The sequence below is a fragment of the Cervus canadensis genome, chromosome 32 (genome assembly GCF_019320065.1).
Source record: "Cervus canadensis isolate Bull #8, Minnesota chromosome 32, ASM1932006v1, whole genome shotgun sequence".
Taxonomy (NCBI): Eukaryota; Metazoa; Chordata; class Mammalia; order Artiodactyla; family Cervidae; genus Cervus; species Cervus canadensis.
Window position 1 is genome coordinate 3,597,338 of NC_057417.1, and position 27,107 is coordinate 3,624,444.

A 27,107-nucleotide genomic window follows, 5' to 3' on the forward strand; every position below is an offset into this window, starting at 1 on the left:
AGGCCACGGTACCAAAATATTTGACCAAATGTTATTCTTGATGTCTCTGTGAAGGCATTTGGTTAGATGAGATTAAAATGTAAGTCAGAAGAGTGTGAGTAAAGCAGATCACCCTCCATAAGTCAGGGGGGCCTCACGTAATCAGTTAAAGGCCTCAGCGGAAAAACACATACATTCTCCCCGCAAAGAAGAAGAAATTCTGTCAGCAGACTGTCTTCAGATTCGAACTGGAGTCCTCCCCTGGGCCTCCAGTTTGCAGGCCTACCTTGCAGATTTTAGACTTGTCAAGTTCCACAATCGCATGAGCCAACTTCTTAAAGTAAATCTCTGTAGATACATACATACATATTCTTAAAGTAAATCTCTGTAGATACATACATACATACATACACATGCAGAAACACACACACATACACTACCGGTTCTGTTTCTCTGGAGAACTCTAACAGCATGGGTCACAAGACTGGATCCAGGTACAAAATCATCCATACCCAGTGAGCAAGAACAATGACACAGGGGGACTTCCCCAGGAGGAAAAGACCTTGGGCAGAAAGAAAAATGGAGCCAGTGCAATCTAACCTTAATCCTGGTTTTGCCCATTGCTTTGACAAATCTCAACTCTCTGCATTAAAGAATCTGGTTCTTTCATCCATCAAGTGGGGTGACACCCACAAACCCCCAGAGATTACTCTAAGTATTAGGATACAGTGTGTCTGCAGACTTCGGCGTCTGGCCTGTCCTAGATGATATGGAGGCAATGCTACTATCGTGAGCATCCACGTGAACGGGGATGAGAGTAAAAATCAAAGACAAAAACAGGCAGAGTCTCACAAGAAAGAAAAAACACTCTGACTTAACACGTGGAGATGCCAAGCTTAGGACTAGAGGCGCACTTGGCCTCTTCGGCACCCCGTGGGGTCTCGGCTTCTTCACTGGACACTTTCGCGGGCCGGTTTTGAAGACAGCCATGACTAGGGTGGCACTTCACACTCCAGAGCTCAGGTGAAGAAGTCACTAGTTGATTCAGCATCAAGAGTAAGAGCAGGACTTCCCTGGTGGTTCAGTGGTTAAAAGTCCACCTGTCAATGCAGGCGACACGGGTTCAATCCCTGGTCCGGGAAGATTCCACAAGCCACGGGGCAGCTAAGCCCATGCATCACAACTACAGAGCCCACTCTCTAGAGCCCACACTTTGCAAAAGAGAAGGCACCACAATGAGAAGCCTGTGCACCGCAAGTGAGAGCAGTCCCCGTTCTCTGCAACTGGAGAAAAGCCCTCACAGTAATGAAGACCCAGCGCAGTCAAGAATGAATGAATGAATTTTTTTAAAAAGGGTAAGAACAAGGACTACAGCGGTTACAGCCCCACAGCAGCGGGGCTGTCTTTCTCGACATGCCAGCACCAATGCCCAAGGCGTCACACACAGGGTCCCAGTGACTGGACAACTCTGCAAAGCACGTGCTGCTGTTTTCTCAGATCTCAGGGGAGGCCTGAGGCTCTGGGAGGTGAAGAAACTCGTCTGTCCTAGTCTAAACTAAGCCACGGAGCTAGTAAATGAGAGCCCAGGTTGTCAAGATTCTAAGGTTCAATCTCCTAACTTTGCTTTTCTGCTTCACAGGTTCACCTGCATCAAGCCCCTCTCGAAGGTATAAACATACTATAGCTCATGTGTTAAGGTGATAAGTGCAGGCAAGTTACCCTGCAGATAAACACAGAAATTACCAGCCGGAGACTGTTCTCTAGAACAACTTGCCTCTCTGCTGAACTTCCTGGGCTGGTGGCAAGTAAGACATGCGAGCAAAATTCAAGGAATAAAATGAAAGACCTAAACACAAAGCAAGAATTTCAGGTCATACATCTTGACACCAATGCTGCAGTAAGTACCATCCAACAATATATATGTTCCCTTCACTTAGTTCTCAGGCATAAACTCATGCTCCTTCCCCCGAAATCAAGATCTGAATAATGAAAGATGCCGCAAACAAATAAAAAACTTGCAGTCTAACGTCACCCAAAACTGCAGAAAGAGCCAGCAGCCTGTGTACCACCCTTTTTTGTTTTTTTAACATTTTTTAAGGTTTGTTTTTTTCTTTTAATGTGGATCTTTCTTTAACTTATTTATCTGGCTATGCTGGGTCTTCATTGCTGCGTGGGCTTTTTCTCTAGTTGTAGCAAGTAGGGGCTACTCTCTACTGTCTCTGGTTGTGGTGCGTGGGCTTCCCATTGCAATGGCTTCTCTTGTGGCAGAGCACAGGCTCTAGGGTGTGCGGGCTTTAGTAGCTGTAGCCCACGGGCTCAGCAGCCAGCAGCTCAGCTGCAACTAGCAGCTCTCGGGCTCCAGAGCGCAGGTTCAGCAGTTGTGGTACACGGGCTCAGCTGCTCCGAGCCATGTGAAATCCTCCCAGGCCAGGGATCGAACCCGTGTAACCTGCGCTGGCAGGCAGATTTCTGAGATGTGGACCATTTTTAAAGTCTTTATTGAATTTCTCACAATATTGCTTCTGTTTTGCATGTTTTGGTTTTTTGATCTTGGGGCATGTGGGATCTCAGCTCCCTGACCAAGGATCGAACCCACACCTCCTGCACTGGAAGGTGAAGTCTTAACCGCTGGACCACCCGGGACGTCCCTTACTACCCTTCCGTAGAAGCTCTCGGGTGGAACTTACTTCTCTGGCGACTCCGAGTGGCCTGGGCGCTTCCTTCCTGGCATGCTCCCGTACACATCGTCCTCGTTCTCGTCCACGTCTTCATCATCGATGCTTTTCACGTCCAGCTTCTGGTACCCAAACTCCCCGTTTAGAGACAGAGAATCGATTTTCCAAGAGTTGCTGCCCTGACTTCCGTTAGAATTTGGCCCAAAGGGGCTTTCGAAGGCTGACATGATATTGATCGAGGATCGGTCAGAGTTCTCCTCCGAGCTCTCCCCTGCCCCGGGGATCTTCTTAAAAACATCCCCAGGGCTCTGCTCGTCTTCCTCGTCATCAAACGAGATGATGTTGGTCACCTTCTTTTTCTTCTTCCGCTCCCTTTTACATTTGGCATCTGGCAAAAGATATGAGATAAGAAAAAGCAGGCAAGAAAAAGCGATGATCGACTCATCCTGCCTCTAGACTGTGGAAAATCTCTTACTATTCTACTCAAAAATAAACTGAAGATAAACTCAGATCCTTTTTTCAACCCTTGGAGGGGGAGAAAAAAAATCTGTCTATGCGAAACCGAGCAAAATGGATGCGGGTCTCTACTTCTGGTTTGAAATATGTCGCAGAGCACACATTACAATCACTCCTTCTAAGCAATCTTTCCAAGCACTTTGATTCAAAAGATGAATCATTACTGAAATGATTTTTACCCTTTCACTTTGGAAAACACTCTCATGGCTGGGAGATGAGACCAAGAAAATCAGTTTAGGGATTGTAACTGATTGTTCAACGGCCACAATTCCTCCCAACCCTGCAAGGTGCCTCTTTTCAGTAGGACTGCTCCCATCATGGGTGGTGCCTATTTCTCCACCCTCCTGAATCTAGGCCAGCTTAGTGCTCTGCTTTTAAGAACAGAATGTGGCAGAAATAACAAATGTGTGAGTTCTAGAGCCCAGGCGTTACCTCATGGAATACTGCCCTGAAACTACCACAGAAGAAGCCAGTCTAACTTACTGGAGGGTGAGAGGCCAACGTAGGGGAAACGGAGATGCCCCAGCCAAGAGCCAGCACCAACTCCAGATGTGTGAGTGGGGCCACCTTGGGCCTTCCAGCTCAGTCACCAGCTGAATGCAGCCCCATGAGGGAGCCCAGGTGAAACCAGCAGAAGAACCATCCCGCCAACCCACAGACTCACAAAAAAGGAATAAATTGAGGTTGTCTGTTTTAAGCTACTACATTTTGAAGCTGTTTGTTACACAGCAAAGACAAACGGAAACAGAAGTCAAAACTGCCTTGGCGCCTAGCACCTAGGTGAGCCAACTTCTTCACTCATCTTAATCACCAACCTTGGGTGTGAAGCACTTTGGAGCCAATTGCAAAAAGACAGATCCACCCACTAAGGTGTGACGTGGGGATGCATCACCACCAGTGTATCGCAACTTAGAGACAATGTCAAAAGCAGGGTTCCCAAAATGGATGGAAAAGATACTCCTTTGGGTGTACAAATCCCAGCATCTCTGGTACAGTCATCAACAGTCCATATCGTTTGCATGAGGTCTCTGCTCAAGGAGAGAGTGGGCCCTCCTGGTGGTCCAGTGGTTAAGACTCTGCACTTCCAATGCAGGGGGCACAGGTTCAATCCCTGGTCAAGGAACTAAGACCCCACATGCCCTGAGGCACAGCCAAAAAAGTTTTTTAATAATTAAAAAAAAATGGAGAAGGCAAGACAGATAAAGCCAATGTAAACTAAAGACTTCACAGAATTCTGAGCTTCCCCATCATTAATAACTCCAAAGGGTGGACCATGATTACTGCCTTATTTAAGGGATTTGAGAATACCAGGGATTTAGGCCCTTATACCCAAAATTTCCTATTTTGCTGTTTCAACATTCTGGATGTGCCAGAAGGTTCAAGGGGGCACTGTAAAACTTCTTACAAAATTAATCAGAACTGAATCCACTTCCTTTGCCTACCCAGAGCCTAGAGTCAAAACCGACCATCTCCTCTCTTTCCGTGGCCTCCACTTAAACGTCACCCCCTCAACAGTCTACATTCTCCAGAGCACACTAGGCTGGGCTTTCATCCCACTGATCAGAAGGATGATTAAACGAATGAATGGATGACGGGATGAAGGAATGAAGGGCAACCTCCTCTGGCTTCACGTGACCATCACGCCCTCCCTCTCGGCTTGCCCTGACTGAGCTGTTGGCTTGGCTACCCTGTCATCTTCACGTCCCAGGAAGCCTCTCAGCACCCTTTCGGAGTGAATAAGAGTAAGACAGACAGACAGAAATGTGAGCTGAAAATACCAGTGCATCGGATTTCGCTTCCCTGGGTGCCCCCACCCGTCACCCCGCCTGACCCCGGTCCCCGCATCCTCTCTCACCGGCACTGACGTGCTTGGACACCACGGGCAGGGGGTCGGTCTCCTGCTCAGCTCTGCTGAGGATGGAGACTGCCGAGGATGCTGTGATCTCCCTGAAAAGGCTGCTCACTCCTTGCGTGGACTCCTTCAGCAAGGAGGTCACATTCTGCGTGGATTCCTTCAAGAGGTCCGAGACGGTGGGAGCAAACTTACTCTGCCCGTTTAAGTCCTTGTTGTCGATGTTAATTGCGAAGAGTATGGAGTTCAGACCTACCCCCCAAAAAGGGAAAAGTCTGGAGTGTTTGCTGTTCAACAGTCACACTTTCAACACAATAAACACGCTGCGACGTTAGAGAACATAAGAGGGTTACACACTCATCTCAAATGGTGACTTAAAAAAAAACAAACAACTTCCACAAAACTGGGGTCAGGAGACACCGCTATCATGGGAGTTAAGTCTTCCAAAGTCTTCCCCTATTTGTCAGGAAGACAAACGCAAATAAGAAGTCAGTCATGGGGAGGGGAAGGCTTAAGTTCTGGGGTCAGACTGCCTGGGCTGAGCCCCAGCATGGCCACTCAGTAGCTCTGAGACCTTGGTCAAGCCATTCATGACCTCTCTGAGCTTCAATTTCCTTATCTATAAAAGAGGGACAACAGCCTCTCTTACAGAGTATTAAAGACCATCACCCACCAAAATCAGCTTGGTAAGCAATCAAAAAATGACATATACACACTATTTGCAAAATAGGTAATTAGCAGGAAGCTGCTATACAACACAGGGAGCCCAGCCCAACATTCTGTGATGACCTAGGGGAGTGGGGTAGGAGGGGGGATGGAGGATCGAGAGGGAGTGAGTGAGTGACAGTCACTCAGCCGTGTCCTGCTCTCTGCGACCCCATGGACTGGAGCCCACCAGACTCCTCTGTCCATGGAATTCTCCAGGCAAGAATACTGGAGTGGGTTGCCATTTCCTTCTCCAATCAAGAGAGAGAGGGTAGATAAAATTATGGCTGATTCCTGCTGTCATATGGCAGAAACCAATACAACACTGTAAAGCAATTATCCTTCAATGAAAAGAAAAAAAAACATGCACCAATATCATGTCCATTATACCTTCAGGCAAAAACGTGCACTGGTCTCCTACGGCCTACGTACAACATCATGGTCATCTGACTTTTCCTCATCAATGGACAAGCCTAATGTAACTCCGTAGGTGGGACTCAGTGAAAACTTTCAGGAAAGAGAGAAAGAGGAGGCCACAAAGGATTTGGAACAAAGAAGCAAGGTACCCACTTGGGTTGCATTCACCCTTTGAGTGAGAGTCAAACGTTAGACAATTTAACACTTCATCAACTAGCACCAAGGCAGGACTTTCACCAGGACAAATCAGATACTGACTCTCTTATCTGATTCGTTCACAACCCTATCAAGCTGACTACAGTGCCATCAGGATTCCCACCTGGCAGAAGAGGAAGGTAATGGTAAAAAAACTCACCAGATCTGCCTCAGGCCACCTGCCAGAGGGAGGGAGAGCCAGGTTGCTAAGACTTGTCTCCTCTTTCCACCCCCGCTCCGGTTCCCTGGATCTTTATCTCACACTTGCAAAGCCTCAACCAAAACCCCGCAACCCCATGCTTTCCCAGCCAGGGTATCACAATTCTAGATAAATGGACTCAAGTGTTCATTGCCACTAAAGGAAGGATAGTGGCGAGTGATGAGTGGCCCTTTCATTCAATGAGGGACGGGAGAACCCACAGCACCCCATGGAGTTACACATCCACTCTCAGGCAGCTCCTCTGCTCACCAAGCTTCAGAGGACCCCCTGCCTCCCGCCCCTGGCCCTGGCCCTGGCCCTGGCCAGCTTACCAGCTGCCATGGTGGGAAGCATGCTAGACCTTTCTTCATCCATGACAAAAGCCCAGTCTTCATAAAACGTGCTGCAAATGGAAAAAAGAAGGGGAATGCTCTAAACCGTTGTTCTCAGCATCCGTTAGCCAGACAATTCCTTCATATGGCTCCCTGGAAAGTTCATGCCTGTCCATGCCAAAGTGGCCACGCAAGGTCTCTGCTGTGCTGGGTCTTCTGGTTATAAAGGATTGAACACATATATCCTACAACTTCCTCATCGGTCCCCTGAGATCATTAGAGCCTGAGAGTACCAAGATAGGCATGAGATGGAAACGCACTACTTATGAAGCAGAAAAGGAAAAGGGGACAAACAGTGGTGACTTTCACTCAAGCAACGTTTCTAAGAAATAGGCAGGAAATCCAAGCCAGCCCACAGGGACCCCCTGAGTGGACTCATACAAGAAGAGACAATTTCAGAACAAAATTTTAGTTCCCTGGGCCCTTCAACCAAGGCATCTGTATGTAACACCAGTTTGGGCAGCAGCCTCAAAAGCCCAAATTACCTCCTGGAATGGGCTGGGAAGCTAAAAAAGCCCACAGACCTAAACGGCAGTTGTAGAGGAGGGGACCAGAAGGCCAATCAGTCACTCCATTCTCCAAGGTCATTTGGCAATAAATCGTACAGCCTGGGCTCAAAGGCAGCTCTCCCAGCCCCACGGCCCAGCTCTTCAGCAGACCCCCAGCTAAGAAATAACAAGTAAATATCCTCATCTCTGACTTCCCCACCAGGTCAGAGAACTCTAAACTAACGGAGTCAAAATTCAATTTCACTGAAGCACGGTCAGCGATGGGTGACCTGGAGTTCAGCTAAAGACCAGATACATAGCCGCTGAAGTGACTGAATATAACCAACAGGAAGAGAAAAGATAGACATCATTGTCAACATACTTAACCCAGCAAAGAAGTCAGTGGAAGCACAGACTGTATCTTCAAGCTGGCAGTGCAGGCAGACCTCTGATCCCCCAAACTGTGATTCTTTACAGACTGGAGCCAGTTTTCTTGCACATAAATGAATTTGGTGTTCCCACAATGAATTAGAGGGGCTAGTGATTCAGCGAAGTACAACGGTGAGTCTTAACAGCTGATTGCCTTCTATTGCTCACTGTTACACTCAATCGTGACACAGAGTACGGCTCTGAAGGACACACCTGTCCCTTGGTGTCCATGGGGGATTGGCTCTAGGACCCACGACGGATACCAAAGCTAAGGATGCTTACATACAAGAGCATGGTACAGGTAGCCCTCCAAATCTACAAATTCTGCCACCGTGGGTTCAACCAACCACAGATTGTAAACACAGCACTCAATCAATCCACGGCTGGTTGAGTCCACAGATGCAGAAGCTGGGGATACAGACAACAGATGGCACTTGTAAATAATCTGCTGGAAAGAGCTTCGCATTAAAAAAAAAAAAAAAACTACTGTTAAGAAACATGAGTTGTTGTTTACTTGCTTAGTCATGTCTGACTCTTTTGTGACCCCGTGGATTATATGCAGCCCACCAGGCTCCTCTGTCCGTGGGATTTCCCAGGCAAGAATACTGGAGTGGGTTGCCATTTTCTTCTTCGGGGATCTTCCTGGTCCAGTGATTGAACCCGCCTCTCCTGCATTGGCAGGTGGATTCTTTACCACTGAGCCACCAGGGAAGCAAGAAACATGAGTGTGTTTTCTTTAGTGAAAGTTGGTTAATGCTCAAAGGTACCTGCAGAATTGCACAGCCTCCCAACTCAGACATGAGTAGTCCTAGGCAGCATGTGGGTACCGCTGTCTCCCGTGTTCCTGGTCCCCATCCCTCCCATTTCATACCTACAGGGTCTGAACACACAGCTGGACAAGCTATATCACAGGCCACATCAAATAAGAGAACTTGGGGTATCTCTGACAGCCTTAGTGCACAAGCCTGGAACACCTAACACCGAACACCAGAACACCTAAACTACTGGAAGAAGGGCCACCTCAAGCAGCAGAAGAAACAGCAGAGGAGACCTGAGCCAGGGAACACACAGCAAGATATGAAATCACGGGAATGTATCACAGCACTGATGAAATAAATGCCAGCCTATTGAATTAAGTGGCATTTCACTGTTAAGGATCTGGGCACTGCTGACGTGGAAGTTATTCAAGGGACTGGGGCAGAATTGATCACTGTCTCTTTGTACCATCAGGTGACACAAAACGACATGTCTGGTCCACCCTTCTCAGAGGGAAAATAACAGCGAGAGAGGGAGGGAGGGAGGAAGAGAGACAGGGAAGGGGAGGGAGAGAGAGGGAGACAGAGACAGAAGTCATAAACGTCAGCACACAAGCACAATGACAGGAAAACACACCGACACGCTCGCAGAGCTATGTCTATGCAGGTTACGAGTGATTTCAGTCTTGTCCCAGCAGGTTCTACAGCATCCATCAAATGTTTCTGAAGGGAAGGTGGCTGACTGTACAATCACTCTTACATATTCAGTGCCTTCTCCCTATCGCTGTGGAATAAACATATCTCGCCCACCCTGCTAAGCTTGCCCATGGTGGTCAACAAAATATGCATGGAAGTGAAGCTTCACGGTGGGCAGAAGCTTGGCGGGCCAGTGTTTCCCTTCGCCAGAGCCCCCTATCTGCAGTGGCAATCCAGAAAGCATGTGCAGAGATGCGCCTCTGTCAGCCTGGGTCTCTGAGATGAGACCCTCAACCCATGACAGACACACAGCAGGTGGGAGACACGCACTTGGTGGTCTCAAGCCACTGAGGCTTCCAAGACGCTTGTTACAGCAGCGTAACCTCGCCTATACTAACTGACAGAATAAACTTTATGATCAAGAAAAAAAGAAAACAAAAGGATGGGAGGGGTTGTTTTTAATAACAAATGACTTCTCTCCTCAACTTAAAACGCCCCTATTACTTTCCATCAGTTTGAGATCGACAAACCTCTAAAAAAAAAAAAAAAGCCAGAAGAACCATCCAGTACCCAGTGTACAAGGAGATACACAGCAAGAAACAGGGCACTGAACACCCAACATCTAAAGAGCAAGAAATTCTGGATCTGAAAGAAACCAAGGTTAAAATTCTGCCAAGAGGGGCACATGTTGTGTCCTAAGACAATAGCTCACTCCACACCCCAGGCCTTAGTAATAACAGGCATCTATTGAGTGCCTGCTGCATGCAGTTGCCACGTGGAGGGAGCCTGACAGGCATCTTCACTTGGTCTCCAGTGGACTGTGCCCACGGCCCAGCCAGACAAGCTGGGGCTGGAAGAGGGGAACCCGGCCATCCCGGATGCAGGCGGGCAGATCTTGCGATGGCCACCCCCCGCCCGGACGCACCCACTCCCCCGCCCCGCCGGGTACCTGAGCCGGCTGCGGTCGGCCAGGAGCATGTGCAGGTAGCGCTCGAGGGAGTTCTCGTTGAGGGCGCAGCGCAGCCAGGCGCGGCCGCGGCCCACGTCCGAGGCGATGTGGCGCAGGGCGTAGAAGCGCTGTAGCTCGTGCTTGCTGAGCACCTCCTTCACGTAGAACCAGAACACGGGCTCTGTGGAGACAGGGGGCCACGCCGTGGGGCGCACATCGCGTGCAGAGGAGCATCCAGGGGCGGTGTTGATGGAGGTACAAGAGGTACTTCTCAGCACGGAAAAGGAAGATACCAGAGAGTATACCCAAAATAAACATGACCCCCGCCGCCCACAGTCCAGTGGTTTGGACTCAGGGCTCTCACTGCCATGGGCCTGGGTTCAATCCCTGGTCAGGAAACTAAGATCCCACAAGCCGCTTGGTGCAGGAAAAAAAAAAAAATGACCCTCCCATCCACCATCCAGAGGTGATCACTGTTAACATTTTCAAATCAATCCCTTTGCCTGCACTTTGCTTCTTTCCACAAAACTCACATCTGTGATAGTTGAATCATGACCCCCAAAGATAACCACATCATAAGCCCTGGAATCTGGACATCTTACCTTACACGGCACAAGGGTGTCTGTAGCTGTGACTAAATTCAGGATCTTGAGACGGGGTGATTACCCCATCTCTCTGGGCCTGACATAACCACAGGTATCTTTAAAAGAGGTAGGGGGAGGGCTTCGCTGGTGGCTCAGTGGTAAAGAAGCCACCTGCCAATCAGGAGACATGGGTTGGATCCCTGGTCCGGGAAGATCCCACAGGCCTTGGAGCAACTAAGCCCATGCGCCTCAATCATTGAGCCTGTGCTCTAGAGCCTGGGAACCAAAACCAGTGAACCCACATGCTTCAGCTACTGAAGGCCACTCACCCTAGAGCCCGTGCTCCCCGACAAAAGAACCCACGGCAATGAGAAGCCCGTGCCCCACAACGAAGAGCAGCCCCTGCTCTCCACAACTAGAGAAAGCCTGTGCGCTGCAACGAAGACGCAGCACAGCCAAAAATAAAAAGAAATAATAAAATTTTTACAAAAAAGAGGGACGGGGAGGGAGATCTGAGGCAGAAGGGACGGCAGAGGCATGAATAGGGAAGCAGAGCCTGGAGTGATGCGGCCACAGCCAAGGAATGCTGCAAACTGCTAGAAGCCACCAGAAGCTGCCAGAAGCCAGAAGAGGCAAGGAACAGATCCTGCCCGGGAGCCTCCAGAAGGTACCAGCCCTGCCATCACCTTGCCTTTAGCCCAGTGAGACTGACTCTGGACTTCTGTCCTCCATAAACGTAGGAAAATTAATTTGTGTTGTTGTAAGCCACAAAGTTTGCAATGATTTGTTAGAGCAGCAGTAAGAAATAAACATATCATCATACTGTGTGTTGTATATGTATGTGTGTCTGCGCTCAGTCACTTCAGTCGTGTCTGACTCTCTGTGACCCTAAGGACTGTAGCTCGCCAGGCTCCTCTGTCCATGGGATTCTCCAGCAAGAATACTGGAATGGGTTGCCATGCCCTCCTCCAGGGGACACGTGTACATTTACACACACACCACACATACGTAGCTTTGTATCTGGACTTGTTTCTTTCCTTGTCTAGACCATGGACATTTTCTCCATAACATTTAAAGATCTTTGGAGACGTGATTTTCGGTGGCTCCACAGTTAAACGCAGCTTATTTCCTGACTGCGGGGAACAGAACACAATGCCGATTTTCCCCGTGCAGTGCTTTAAACATCCCTCTGCATAACTAACCGTCCTCGTTTCTAGTTCCTTTGGGGAGATTTCTGTATGTCTAACAATAGGAACAGATTTAAGGCTTTAAGGGAAAGCTAAGAAGTGTGTTTTTATCCATAAAATAGTCATCACGTCGCTTCACATCCTGCCTTTTTTGTCCATACACACACAGATTTTCTTCATAGGTGTGATTCTAGCATATACCTAATTTTGTGACCAACCTCCTTTACTTAACAGCAGTTCATCAGTACTTTTCAATGCGGTCGATAATAATAGCAGCAACGACAGGGACAGCCACTGCTCCTTATTGAGCATTAAGTACGTACCAGCCACTGCGCTCACACTTGCATCTAACCTCAGTCCTCTCGACCGCCAAGGCCGTCTCCATGTCAAAGACAAGGCTGAGACCCAGACAAGTGAAGTGACCGGCCCCGTGATACACAGTTATAAGTGGGACAGCAGAAAGGAACCTCAGAGCTGTCTCACTGTGAACCATGTCACCACACCATCTTGCAAAGTGAGGGGAGCTCTGCCTCCTTGAAAAGGATCATATTCACAACTGCTTGATGGACTCCAACCCAGGAGCTAAACAGACTCACTGACCCCTCTGAGAAAGTGACAAGATCTTTGAACCTTCCCTCCAGAAGGATGTGAATACGCACATCTCCATAAACTGGACACCAGGCTGATAAGCTCAGTCTAAAATTGCAATTCAGCTCAGGAGTATGGACTGCCTTCCCCCTGGGAGCCATGAGCTGGGCGAAGCTATGGGCCCCGAGGCAGACAAGAAGGACGTGTGGCTAACAAGCTTCTGATCTCGTGGGCAGGACAACAGGTGAGGAGGTCTTCAGCGGGATGACTCTGTGCAGGTCCCTCAAGCACGCTAAGCTTCAGACTCCTCTCTCTTAACAGAAGCCCTGAAGTGTAGACTCCCCCAGGGTTTCTGGGGTAACTGGAGAAAAGGGAGATAAAACACTGAGCGTGACGTCCAGCCATGGTGACCAACCACTGTTTGCTAAATAATTACCTTCTTATCCGAGAGCATACAGGTTGTTTCCTCTTTTCCTTTTTCTTTTCACAGCATCTAAATGTGTACATATGTATAAGTGCGTGTGTGCATTAGTGGATCAAGTCAATCTCTGAAATCATTTCAAAGAAACATCCCAAGAAGGACTGGTAAAACCACCAGCAGAGTGGATCACTCAGAATGCCTTCTCTCAATCCCTAAATGCCAAACTAACGCCCTTCTGAAACCCACTAGTTACTTCTTTAAAATTTTATCTCAGTTGCAGCATGTGGGATCTAGTTCCCTGACCAGGGATCAAACCTGTGCCCCCTGCATTGGGAGCATGTAGTCTCGGCCACTGGACCACCAGGAAAGTCCCCCAAACCCATTAGAGATCAGTCCAAACCACACAAATGCGTAACTTTTCTTTTAACATGTTTCCTATTTAAAAGTTAAAATTGTTTCTTTAAAAAAAAAATTGGCCTAGGCAGCAAAGTGTTGCATGAAACCACTCTGAGTCAATGTCTGTACATAAAGATAGAATAAAGCAAAGGAAGGCTTCTACTTGAAGCCTCTCTCAGAAACCAAGACAGGGCATTTGCTGAGAGTATCACTCGGGGCCAGCCGGCCAGCCAGCCAATAACTTGCATTGTAACCCACCAGACGACCATCAGTACATCCAGCACGGCTTCAGTCCAGAGACTCTCACCTGCATCCTGTCTTTTCTAAAAACTGCAGTCACTTCCCTCTGACCTTGAAAACACATGAAACACTTCAAAGTGTGTTTTCGCCTTTCCATTTCGTAAATTGCTTACTGCTCCGGAATCCTTCTAAAGCTCGCCTGAGTGATGCGGCTGCTGATCATCAATGTCCCAGCAGGGCTCCGCTCCCACCGCCAGAATTAACGTGGTCTATTTAAAGCGCAGCTCACCTGCCACTTAACACCTGCAGTGTCCATAATTTAATTGGGGCGTATACACTGATTGCTTACTGCTTCAAACCGGAGGCTGATTCCAAAAGCGGGTGAGGGCTTCTGGTTCTCCCAGCTCCTGAAAGCCATCTGCTGACAAGAGCAAGAGCCAGGAAGGGAGTACTAAGGTGAGCTACCTGGGGGTCCCTGCTAACAGAAGATGACTGGGGATTTTTGCCAAGTTTCAATGCTAACCGATGCCAATTCAAAGAATGCACTTTGGCGGACAAAAACCCTGGCTCAAATTCTAGTTCAGGCCTTGCGTGACCCTGGGCAGCTTATTCTGTCCTTCATTTTCCTCATCTGTAAAATGGGGATAACTACCTGCCTTTGAGGTTTGAGATGAGGGGGAAACAATTGAGAAAATAAAGCATGTGTATGAAGTACTTCATGGCCAAGACAGGCAAACAGCAAGTCTTGCCCTTTCTTCTGGCCACTGTACCCCTTTCCCAGGGGATCTGTGTTCCATCTGGTTCTCTGTAAAGGGCCTTTAGCACTACCAACCACTGTCTCCCACAGGGCTCGGCAGGTGACCCGGGCTGAGCAACGACCTGGCCACAGCAGGGCGGGCGCCTCAAATCGCCTTACTCAGCACCCCCTCGTTCTGGCCCTGTTTGACCTTTTGTATGACTTTTGTGTGACCTTCGTGTGATGGAGTCTTTTCTGTCTTTTTGCTTTTTTAATATTATATAAAAATATGATGGATCTTGATTGCTGAGGGTTTTTGGAGCTCCCTGCAATTCTGTGCCTAAAGTGAGTATTCCCCTGGCCTCACCCTGGTCCCAGCCCTGGACCACTGGGCCCTCCCCACGACCCTACCTGAACCACTGGAAGAGAAGCCTTGTCTCCTTTCAGAGTGAAGTCAGCAGACAACAACCGAAGGGCCAGATTCAGCAGCCCCATCGCTGTGTGTGCAAATAAAGCTTTATCGGGACGCAGTCACATGCATTTGTTTACAAGTCATCTATGGCTACATTCCTGCTACAAAGGCAGAGCTGCTAGAAACACTTACGGCCCACAAAGCCTAAAGTACTGTACTCGCTATTCAATCCCTTAAGGAAGAAGTTTGCTAACCTCTGTGCTAGAGGTAGGAACTCTAATAGCCATGTCAACCTGGCACTTCCTGGGGCCACTGCACCCTCTCATGTAGAGTGGCCCACCTGAAAGAGAGGCCAACCCAGAGAAGCGGTGATGAGAGAGACCCAGGGACAGATGTGGGGGATCCGTCTGAGCCCCTGGATCCGGCTCCACCCCTAGTTTTCTTATTGACTTGAGTCAGGAAGTCCCTCTTCTGCTTCGGGCTGTCTGCGAGTCTGGCTGTCACTTGCAACCAGAAGCAGCCTAATGCGGGGAGCACGGGCATGTTCTTCAATCACCTGACAATCATTTCGGGGGGACCTACAACATGCCAGGCTCTGGGGGGGAAGACATCCCTCAAAATTAAACAAGAAACAGGGCCTGCTGCAGCAGTCCAATGGTTAAGACTCCACCTTCCAACGTACGGCACACAAGTTCAACCCCTGGTCGAGAAACTAAGGTCCCACATGCTATGGGGTATGACCGAAAACCTTAAAAATAAAATTAAAATTAAAAATTAAAAACAAAAGCACCACTCAACAAGAAACAGAAAACACAAGACAAGGAGCTAGGCTCCCCGTAAACAAGAGACACGCTGAGTCTACAGGTGCAGACAGGGGTTGGAAGGCTCTGTCGTGGGCAGGACATCCACCCTCCCGACCTTCACCTCACTGTCTCAGATTGCTGTCGTGTCCGACTCCCTGCGACCCCATGGACTGCAGCGCACCAGGCTTCCCTGTCCTTCACTGTCTCCCGGAGTTTGCTCAAACTCATGCCCATTAAGTCAATGATGCCACCCAACCATCTCATCCTCAGTTGCCCCCTTCTCCTCTTGCCCTCAATCCTTCCCAGCATCAGGGTCTTTTCCAATGAGTCGGCTCTTCTCATCTGGTGACCACTCTGGGCCTCACATTCACAACTGAAGCAGAAGAAAGACGTTAAGATAGAGCCAGCTCTATTACCTCGTTTTTTTCAGACAAGGATAAATGCATGCAAGAGAGTGAAGAACATGTCAAGACCGGCTAAACTGCTCATGAGCTTTGACTTAGAGAAGGACACCCTACAGCCCTAGACACAATCAGGGCTATGATAAGCCAAAGAACAAAAGAGGGATGGATCTTTAAGTAGGAAAGCAACAGAAGCAGCCATACACAGTATCACCCATTCCAGGAACAAAAGGCAAGCCAAGTGCTTCCACGTTTCCGCCTGAGACCTGGGTGACCACAGGCATCCTCAAAGCCCAGTCACATCCCGGTGAGCCTGACGACAAGACACAAGCGTGCTGGTAAAGCCGGGTTCCCAGTGAGGGGCCGTGCCTTTCTCACTTGGCCATGACTCAATCAGCCACAAGGCTGCCTCCTGGAACTAGAACACAGGGACTGGGCTTTGACCACGAAGAGCACATGATAAAGACTCATACAAAATATGTAAGCTTGAAACCTTTTTTGCTCTCTTAAATTGTGGCAAAACATACATAAAAAAATTTACCACTTTAACCATTTTAAGTGTATAATTCAGCGACATGAAGTACATTCACGAAGTCATGCAAATACTACCACTATCCATTTCCAGAACTTTTTCATCATCAAAACAGAAACCTCACAGCCATTAAACACTAACACTCTCCCCATGCTCCCCTCCCACACCCCACCCCCCGTAAACCTCGATTCCACATACTTTCTCTATGAATTTGACTATTCTGGATTCTACGTATAAGTGGAATCACACAACATGTGATCTTTTGTGTCTGACAGCTTTCACTTAGTATGTTTTTAAGGTTCATCCATGTTATAGTAAGTAGCAGCATTTCTTTTTATGACTGAATAATATTCCATTATAAACAGTATGGGCTTCCCAGATGGCTCCATCGTAAAGAGAGTCTGCCTGCCAATGCAGGCGATGCCGGTTTGATTCCTGGGTTGAGAAGATCCCCTGGAGAAGCGAATGGCAACCCACTCCAGTATTCTTGCCTGGAAAATCTCATGGACAGAGGAGTCTGGTGGGGCATGACCCATGGGGTTGCAAGAGTCAGACACGACTGAGTGGCTGAGCGCAAACATACACACACAGTAAACACCACACTTTGTTATTATCCATTCACCTGTCGATGCACGTTTGGGTTGCTGTTTCTTCCTTTCGGCTCTTGTGAATAATACTGTGAAAATTTTGAGTCCCTGCTTTCAGTTTTTTTAGGTCTGCATCTAGGAATAGAATTGCCAGATTGTTTGGTAAATCTAAGCTTAATTTTCTGAGAAACCATCAAACCATTTTCCATAGTGGCTATACCATTTTACATTCTGAAACTGAAATTAACTCTGTTATTAAATTCCCTTTCAGTTAGGAAAACAAACTTGCCAGTAAAGGCAACTTAGCCACTTTCCCAGTTTTTTTTAATTGCAATAAAATTCACTGAATATAAAATTCAGCATTTTAAAGTGTATAATTCAGAACTTGATGCATTTTTAAAGGATAAATAAACACACGATGATCTGAGATTGCTTTTGAAGACTTCAGTAGATTTAAATGTAAACATCCCTACTGACTCTAAAGAACAAGTGCCAATTATCTTGGTGGGGGTGAACGGAAATTACAGAAATAAAGCAAGGAAAAGAGGGTCAATTGGCACTTACTGCCCAGACGGGACCTGGCTGCCTGCTCCCTCTCCGCCTCACCTCATCCCACTCTCGCTGTCACTCACCCTGTGACAACCCCCCGGGTCTCCTGGCCGGTCCTCCAGACAAGCCAAGCTTGCTCCGTCCCAGGGCCCACCCAGCCCTGAATACAGAAGTCACACGAGCTAGCCCACTGAAGGAATTTCACATAAGACATCTGTTACAGAGACCGTGGAAGCCAAAAAGCAAATAGGAGATACCGAGGGAACCCAGAGACAACTGATGTCAGACAACCAAACCATTTCAGACTTCCCGGGTGGTCCAGTGGTTAAGAACTCCATGCTTCCAATGTGGTGGGGGGGGCATAGCCAGTGCAGGGGGACACAGGTTCAATCCCTGGTCAGGGAAGATCCTGCATGCCATGTGTCATGGCAAAAAAAAAAAAAAAAGGACCCAACCCCAGAGCCAGAGGAACAAAAGGTAGTACCAGGGGACGCAACCGTGGCTGTGGGTACCAGCTGGACTGTGGCAGAGGGACCGAGGCGTAAAGTGGGGGAACAAGGCAGGGGGGACCTCCATGGACCACAAGAAGCACTGTCACTGCTAGAGATGCCCCCCACCCCAGTCAAGCTGTTTCCCTGTCTTATCACCTGCCCACCGCATCACCACCTCCCACTGAAAGGATGGGCGAGGGGGCCTGGGAAACAAGAGCTTGCCGGGGAAGGGCAAGGAGTCAACAGAAGAGCAAAGACATGGCTGACTGCTGCAGGAGTGTGTGTGTGTGTGAGAGAGTGTGTGTGTGTCTGTGTGTGTCTGTGTGTGTCTCTGTGTGTGTTTAGGCAAGAAAATTTATTGATTTTTAAATTTTAATTGGAGGCTCATTACTTTACAATATTGTGGTGGGTTTTGCCATACATTGAACTTGTTGACCCGCCTGGGGTTCCTCCTCCCAGTAACAGGACAGCTAACCCCCTCCCTTCCTTGGGCTCTGTTCTAATGTCCCCATCTGACTACTCCATAGAGAAGGAAAACCTCCACCATGGCAGACTGCTGGCGGCTCATCTAACTCTGTCCTCGCTCCCACCTGAACCCACAGACGACTACACGTCCCAGGCTGCTGGACGGGGGCCGCACCTCCCTGGCGCCCTCCGCCGGCCCAACTCGCTCATCTCTGGGGGCGGTCTGGCCCTGGGAGCAGCTGGCGTCTGGGTTCCCAGCTCTAACACCTCAGCCCGGCACAGCTGGCCCTCGTCTCCGTGACACGGGGGTCTACGCGGCACCTGCTTCATGCTCCCGGTGGGAACCTCCTCCAGTGCTTCCCAAACCTGTGCTGTGTTTGCTCCAAGGGGTGCACTCCATCCTCCGTGCGAGAGCCACTTTCACGCTGACAGGGTGAAGGACCCACGGAACCAACAGGCTGGATAATAACTCCAAACTGACAACCCTGAGCCCAGGTTTGAGCCTTTTGGGGAAAAAAAAAAAATTATTTATTTGGCAGCATCAGGTCTTGGTTGTGGTATGCTGCTGCTGCTGCTGCTAAGTCACTTCAGTTGTGTCTGACTCTGTGCGACCCCACAGACGGCAGCCCACCAGGCTCCTCTGTCCACAGGATTCTCTACGCAGGAACACTGGAGTGGGTTGCCATGTCCTTCTCCGTGGTTGTGGCATGTGGGATCTTAATTCCCCAACCAGGGATCGAACCCACATCCCCTACATTGGAAGGCAGATTCCCGGCCGCTGGACCACCAGGGAAGTCTCTGGGTCTGAGACTTAACATACAGGACATCAAGATTAAACACTTCTGAAACAGCCAGAGGTCCCCTCTGGCCAAGAGACACCAGTCTGGCTACAGCAGATCCTGATATGTGCATGCTAAGTTGATCAGTCGTGTCCATCTCTTTGTGACCCCATCGTCTGTAGCCTGCCAGGCCCCTCTGTCCATGGGATTCTCCAGACAAGAATATTGGAGTGGGTAGCCATTCCCTTCTCCAGGGGATCTTCCCGACCCAGGAATGAAACCCGTGTCTCTTATGACTCTTGCATTGGCAGGCGGGTTCTTTACCACTAGCACCACCTGGGAAGCCCCAGATCCTAATATCCTGGGACGATATTTTGTTCCCCTTTCTATGTGGCCACTGGCCCAATCCCTCAGCCACCCCAGCGGTCAAGAACCCTCCCCAGGACCCTGTGGACATTGCCCGAATCTAGCCTCTCACTGGCTAACAGCTCACCCATGGGGACAGCATGTTGGCTCCGTCCCTAAGGCCAGCATGTCCCCACCAGCTGCTGAACATTTTTATTGCCAATGGACATCTTCTCTGCCCCTTCAGCAAACATCCTCCCAATGTCTCTTTCACCAGACCTAGCTAATTTGCAAGTTTGCGAATTCAACAGAGAAATACAAACAGGGAACTGAAAACATGACAGGGATGGAAGGGTGGGGAGGGTGGACTTCCCCTCACGATCAAAAGGATGGGCCCAGGGTTCTCCTGGCACAGGCAGCTTCCTCCACAAATAATTTTCTACAGAAATGAAATTGCTACCCAAGGTGACGTGGTGAAGCAAAATATAAACTCAGATGTGATTTAAATGCAATCAACCATTTTCAAAAATCCCCACCAAGGATCACGGGAGTTGGTTTCTCTAATTTTAGAGTTGGGGCTATATTAATACCATCTGCTTTCAACTGTGAAGATGTACAGACAGGAGGGGGCGGAGCTTGGCACCCCAGGAGAATGAGCAGCAAGACCTGAAGTCCAGGTCCTCGAGTCATTAATCCGAATGCAGTCTTTCGATGGTCAGGTCCTTCTAGTACACTGGAGCTGCAACGTGAGCAAGAATGGGACCCAGCCCCTGACCACCGAGAGAGGGAGACAAGAAAACAGGTGGCATCATACTGAGGTTTGTCAAGAGGAGGACTCAGGACTACTGGGGGGGGGGGGCGGGGCGGGTGGCAGGAACCAATAGGAGGGGCATTGTCAGGCTGAACTGGTGGGGAGCTTGTGAATGACTTTGAGAGATATCTGAAACTTCAAGACAGACGAGATCAAAACCACCATGAGATATCACCTGGCACCTGGCAGAACTGCTATCATCAGAAAGAACACAAATAGCTCTTGGGCTCAGACCTAAGTGGTGGCAACCTGGCGAAATGCACCAAGGAGGTCAGAATCATGGGCAAATATGGGACCCGTTATGGTGCTTCCCTCAGGAAAATGGTGAAGAAAATGAAACCAGCCAGCGTGCCAAGCACACCTGCTCCTTCTGTGGCAAAACCAAGATGAAGGGACGAGCCGTGGGCATTTGGCGCTGCGGTTCCTGCGTGAGAACCGCAGCTGGTGGTGCCGGGACCTTCACCACCTCCTCTGCCTCCCAGTCAAGGCTGTCGTCAGAAAGAAGACTGAAGGAATTAAGGACCAGGAGAAGCACCACCATTTAATAGTGTTGCTAGCTTCCCAGGTGGCGCTAGTGGTAAAGAAGCTGGCTGCCAATACAGCAGACGCAAAAGACGGTGGGTTGGATCCTTGGGTAGGGAAGATCCCCTGAAGAAGGAAATGGCAACCCACTCCAATATTCTTCCCAGGAGAATGCCATGGACAGAGGAGCCTAGTGGGCTACAGTCCATGGGGTCGCAAAGAATCAGACACAACTGAGCAACTAATACTTTCACTTTTAGCCTATAATAAATGGGTTAATTTATGTAACAAGATTTTAAAACACACACACAAGTAACAATGTTGATGAAGATGAGGAGAAACTGGAACTCTTATGTATTAGGGAGAAAGTAGGACTCTTGTACATTGCTGGTGGGAATTTTAAAAGAAGCATCCAGTATGGAAAACAGTATGGTGGCTCTTCCAAAAAGTACACACAAAATTACCGTATGATCCAGCCATTCTGCTTCTGAGTGTGTACCCAAAAGAACTGAAAGCGGGAACTTGAACAATTATTTGTACACTTATGTTCGTGGCTGTGCTTTTCACAATAGCCAATAAGCAGAATTAACCCATCGATAGATGAGTGGGTAAACAAAATGTGGTCTATCCATGCAATGGATTATTACCTAACCTTAAAAAAGAAGGAAATTCTGACACACACTACAAATGCATGAACCTTGACATTATGCTAAGTGAAATAAGCCAAATACGAAAGGACAAATACTACATGACTTTACTTATATGAAGGACCTAAAGTAATCAAATTCATAGAGACATAGATTGGTGGTTTCCAGGGGCTAGTGGGAGGGTAAATGAAGAGTTGTTATTTAATGGGGGTGGCGTTTCAATTTAGGAAGATGAAAAGGTTCTGAAGATGGATGGTGGTGATGACTGTATAATGTGAATGCACTCAATGCCTTTTAACTGTACACTTAAAAACGGTTAAGTTTTGACAGTTAAAATGGACATTTTAATGGTGTGGGTACTTTTTTGATCTTTTCAAGGAGATCAAACCAGTCAATCCTAAACGAAATCAGTCCTGATAATTCATTGGAAGGACTCATGCTGAAGCTAAAGCTCCAATACTTTGGCCATCTGACGTGAAGAACTGACAGATTGGAAAAGACCCTGATGCTGGTAAAGATTGAAGGCAGGAGAAGGGGACGACAGAGGATGAGATGGTTGGAGGGCATCACCAACTCAATGGACATGAGTTTGAGCAAACTCCAGAAGATGGTGAAGGACAGGGAAGCCTGGCATGCTGCAGTCCATGGGGTCGCAAAGAGTCGGACACAACTAAGCGACTGAACTCTATGACAATTTTTAAAAGAGAGAGAAAAAAAACAGAAGTTTGATTGGTTTCGGGGAAAGGAGAAGGAGGAGGTGGCTGGGAGGAAGCCCGGGGGCTGGCCAGGGGACCTGGGTGAAGGGTAGAGCCATGCACTAATCAGGGAACACAGGAGCAAACATGGGGGTGAGGGTCGGGATGACGACTCAGGCATGGAGACTTTGACAAGCCCTTGGTACATTCAAATGGAGACACTCAAGAGAAAGACCAGGAGCTGACCTGCGGGAGATATAACTTAATCAACACATAGACAGCAATTTTCACCAAGAAATTCAGAGAGTATGTGTAGAAACAAAAGTCAACAACAGAACCCAAGGATACCTACATGCTAAGTCGCTTCAGTCATGTTGGACTCTTTGCGATCTCATGGACTGTAGCCCACCAGGCTCCTCTGACCATGGGATTCTCCAGGCAAGAATACTGGGTCCTCCTCCAGGGGATCTTCCCAACCCAGGGATCGAACCCGAGTCTCTCATGTCTCCTGCACTGGCAGGCAGATTCTGGGAAGCCCAATCCAAGGGTAAGTAATATTTAATGTCTGAGGGTGTAGAAGTGATACGCCAGGAAGGACTGCAGAGAAGTAGAAAGTGTGCCAAGAGGCTGGGCCATGGCATTATGGAAGAGAGAAAACCAAGAGTCAAGGTCGGAGGTGACAAAGGCTGCTGAGCAGATGAGGGAAAGTACATTCAAGTTTACAAGACGGGCATCCCGGTCACAAACGTGCCTCTGGTATGGTCAGAATCAGGCCTATCACCTTGTAACAGACTGCCAACACATGACCTGATGGTGATCTACAAGAACATCAAATTCCAAGGTAATGCCATTGAAACGCCACTTTTATAATTGAATGAGTCCCTTCAAAATGCATCTATTGAAATTCTAACCCCCAAAGATGACAAAATTACGACATGGGGCTTTGAGTGGACTCTTAGGTGATGAGGGTGGAGCCCTCATGAGTGGGATTAGTGCCCTTATCAGGGCTCCTTCCACCACCTGAGAACACAGTAAGAAGGCACAGGCTATGAACTAGTAAAAGGAAGTAACTCTAAAGTGATCTTGGCTGAAGGTACCTCAGGAATCACAGATGGAAACACAGTACTACACACTGAACGATGCCCTTCCTTCCAACCAAAGGATATTTATTGAACATAATTTTATTGAAGAACCCATATACTTCTAGACACCATGCTAGGAGCTGGAAAGTCAGGAGGAAGTGAAACAGACATGGTGCCTGGCGCTCCCGGCGCTCACCATCTAATGGGATAAATGGACAACAGACCTCTGAACACAATGGGTGTGACAACAGGTTTCGGTGGCATCCTCTGACCTTTGTTCTCTAAGACAGGACTTGGCACACTTTTCTGTAAAGACCCACTAGTATCTACCTAAGACTTTATAGGCCACATGGCCTCAGTCACAACTTTTGCCTAAAAGCAGCCACAGATAGTAAACAGATGAATGTTTGTGGTTGTGTTCCAATAAAACTTCATTTAGAAAAACAGGTGGTGGGATGTGGTTTGCTGACCTCTTCGCTGAGTGATCCTAACTTACTCAATACTTACTGCTTAATTTATTCACAAGTTCAAACTGGGGTGGTCGTGGTATTTCAGAGAGTCCTCTTTCTGGAAACAATATGCCATTAAGAATAAAATTAGGAGCTTCAGGGACTTCTCTGGAGGTCCAGTGGCTAGGACTCCAGGTTCGCAATGCGACGGGCCCAGATTCCATCCCTGGTGGGGGAACTAGATCCCACATTCCACAACTAACACCAAGAGCAGTCAGGAGCTTCAGAATCACAATCATGTAGGCCTGAATAGAAATTCCAGCTCTGCCACTTTTTGGCTCTGGTACGTTAATGAAATTATTTCATTTCTTTGAGCTTCATTTTTTTCCATCTGTAAAATGGGGATGCTATTATTCACTCTGCATAATCATTTCAACAATAAAATGGGAAAATGAGCACAAACAGTCTGACAAACCCCCTAGGTCACAGAGATGCTCAACATGAGTCACGAGCAAACACTAAGAAAGCCAGGCCTGTGGTTCAAAGCAAGGAGCAGAAAACATCCAGGTGTCATTTCTGGGATGAATGTGCTTAAATGTGCTAATCACATCATTCCTCCCATTTCTGGCACGCAGGCTCTAACTTAAGTTGTCTTGCTTTTCTCTCTCATTTAAGTTAGGATGATTTTGGATATGAGTAAAAAGAAATACAACTTAAAGTGCCTTAAAATATTAGGGAATTAATTATCTCACATAACACTAAGTCCAGGGTTGGTTGATTCAGTAGCTCAGTGACATTATCAGGGGCCAGGTATTTTCCATTGTTCTGAGCACCCATCCTGAGTGTACTGACTTTCGTCTTCAGACTTGTTCCATCCTCATGGTCATAAGATCACTGCCACAGCTCCAAACATCACACAAGTCTTACACAACACACCCATGGCCATAAGATAAGCCTTTCTGTGTCTGCATCTAAATTGCAAGAGGCCTTCTCTGAAGCCTGTGGGCAAACCTCTCCTTCCTTCCCTTTGGTCAGCAGTGCATCTCATGCCTACTCCTAAGTCAACTACTACAACATGGAATTCATTATGGCTGGCCTGATCTAATCCAGATTCAGTCCCCCTGCAGCCAGCCTCAGGGCTGAAACTGGTGGCCGCCCAACATCAGAACAAAATCAGAGTTCTGTTAGCAAGAAAGAAGGGACTGCAGGGTGGGGAATTACCACTGTCTGCTGTAATTATTCATGCTCACTTGCATAACTGGAATGGAAAAGTTAAACAAACTGCAGGACCAGACTCGGAAAGCACAGGTTCCTATCTCATCACCAGCAAATCAACTGTCTGAGCAAACAAACCCAGTCACTTGTCAAAGTCAGAGGAAATGATTCTACCGGGCACGGCAGGCTCTTATTTCTGGGGTCTGAATGCTAAAGGAGACACACCAAGTGACCTTATTCCAAGCTTCTCTGGGTCCTGTGTAACCCAACTAACTGGAGAGTCTATTCAAAGGGATCACCGTTTGGGATGTCCTCCACGACACAGCTAGCTGGCAGTGTACTTGCTAGAATAATGTTTACCTTACTAACATTTCATAGGGGGTGAAATGGGGAAAAACTCCCCAAGTCATAAACAAAGAGAAACCTGAATGCTAAGCTAAAATCAAAAACAAACAAAATACACACCAGTCAGAATGGCTATTATCAAAAAAATCTACAAACAATAAACGCTGGAGGGGGTGTGGAGGAAAGCAACCCCTCCTACACTGTTGGTGGGAATGTAAGCTGGTTACAGCCACTATGGAGAACAGTACAGAGCTTCCTTAAAAAACTAAAAACAGAACTACCATATGACCCAGTAATCCCACCACTGGGCACACACTGGGAGAAAACCATAATTCAAAAAGATACATGCGGCCCAATGTTCACTGCAGCATGGTTTACAACAGCCAGGACACAGAAGCAACCTAAATGTCCATCAACAGAGAAGCGGATAAAGACGACGTGGTACCTACAGACAAGGGACTATTACTCAACCATAAAAAAGAACGAAAGAGCACCACTTGCAGAGACATGGACAGACCTAGAGACTGTCTCACAGAGCAAAGTATGTCGGCAAGAGAAAAAGAAATATCGTAAATCAACGCTTGTATGTGGACTCTAGGAAAATGGTATAGATGAACTTATTTGCAAAGCAGATATAGAGACGGATGTAGAGAACAAATGTATGGATACCAAGGCAGGGAGATGGGTGGGGTGAATTGGGAGACTGGGATTGACAAATATACACTACTATATATAATAAAATAGATAACTTATAAGAACCTACTGTGTAACACAGGGCACTCTACTCAATTCTCTGTGGTGACCTAAAAGGGAAGGAAGTCTAAAAAAGACGGGTTATATGAATATGTGTAGCTGATTCACTCTGCTGTACAGAAGAACTAATACAACATTGTAAAGCAACTACACTCCAATAAAAGTTAATTTAAAAAGCAAACAAGACAGAAACACCTAACAGACAGCAAACTAAGGAATGGGAGACATACAACATATAGGTAGGGATTAAAATCATCACAAAACTGAAGGAAAACTGCCTGCAAACTCCCTTTCCCAGACTACAGTTGATCCCAGGAGGAAATCCGTGTACCTGGTTGGTATAAAAGTACTTGAAGATGGTCATGCACAGAGAAGGCCCATTGGGCCACGGGAAAAGGCACACAACGGAAGCACGATTCAAGGACATACCGTCAACTATGGAAGATTCGCTTGAACCAGACCAACTTCCCCAGAAAAACAACAGCAACTGGAAAAGCCAGAGTTGTTTAAAAAAAAAAAAAAAAAAACTGAAGTCCTGGGAGCTCTGCAAAGACAGGAAAGACATGAGGAACTCAGATCCCAAAGAGAAGGGAAGTCTACAGACATGAGTCCTAACTACATGGAGAGCCAGGTTTTGCTCTGAGGTTTTTTCCAACTACAGAGCTTCTCTGGTGAGAAGTTAAGAGGAGCTTTCAGAATACCCAGAGTCTTAAAAAACAAAAGAAAAAAGAAGAAGAAGGAAATAAAACAGAGTTGAGGACCTGCAGATGCAGAAGGGCACTGGTAAACACGTCAACTCTGTCTCCCCAGAATTCAAGCCCACGT

General features: G+C 47.8%; 1 protein-coding gene and 1 pseudogene across 6 annotated transcripts in view; one reads left to right on the top strand and one right to left on the bottom strand.

The window, feature by feature from the left end:
- Nucleotides 1-27,107, bottom strand: part of SNX29 (sorting nexin 29) — a 579,583-nt gene that overhangs the window by 501,054 nt on the left and 51,422 nt on the right. For all 6 annotated transcript variants that reach the window (XR_006267027.1, XM_043455630.1, XM_043455631.1 and 3 more), the window contains 4 exons: nt 10,248-10,428; nt 6,871-6,941; nt 5,026-5,274; nt 2,667-3,042 (listed from right to left, as the gene is read on the bottom strand). Coding sequence is in view for 5 of the 6 variants with exons in the window: in XM_043455630.1 (XP_043311565.1) it covers nt 2,667-3,042; nt 5,026-5,274; nt 6,871-6,941; nt 10,248-10,428 (877 nt within the window). In the remaining variant the exon portion in view is untranslated. The remainder of the gene's footprint in view (nt 1-2,666; nt 3,043-5,025; nt 5,275-6,870; nt 6,942-10,247; nt 10,429-27,107) is intronic.
- Nucleotides 18,677-21,119, top strand: LOC122433515 (annotated as a pseudogene).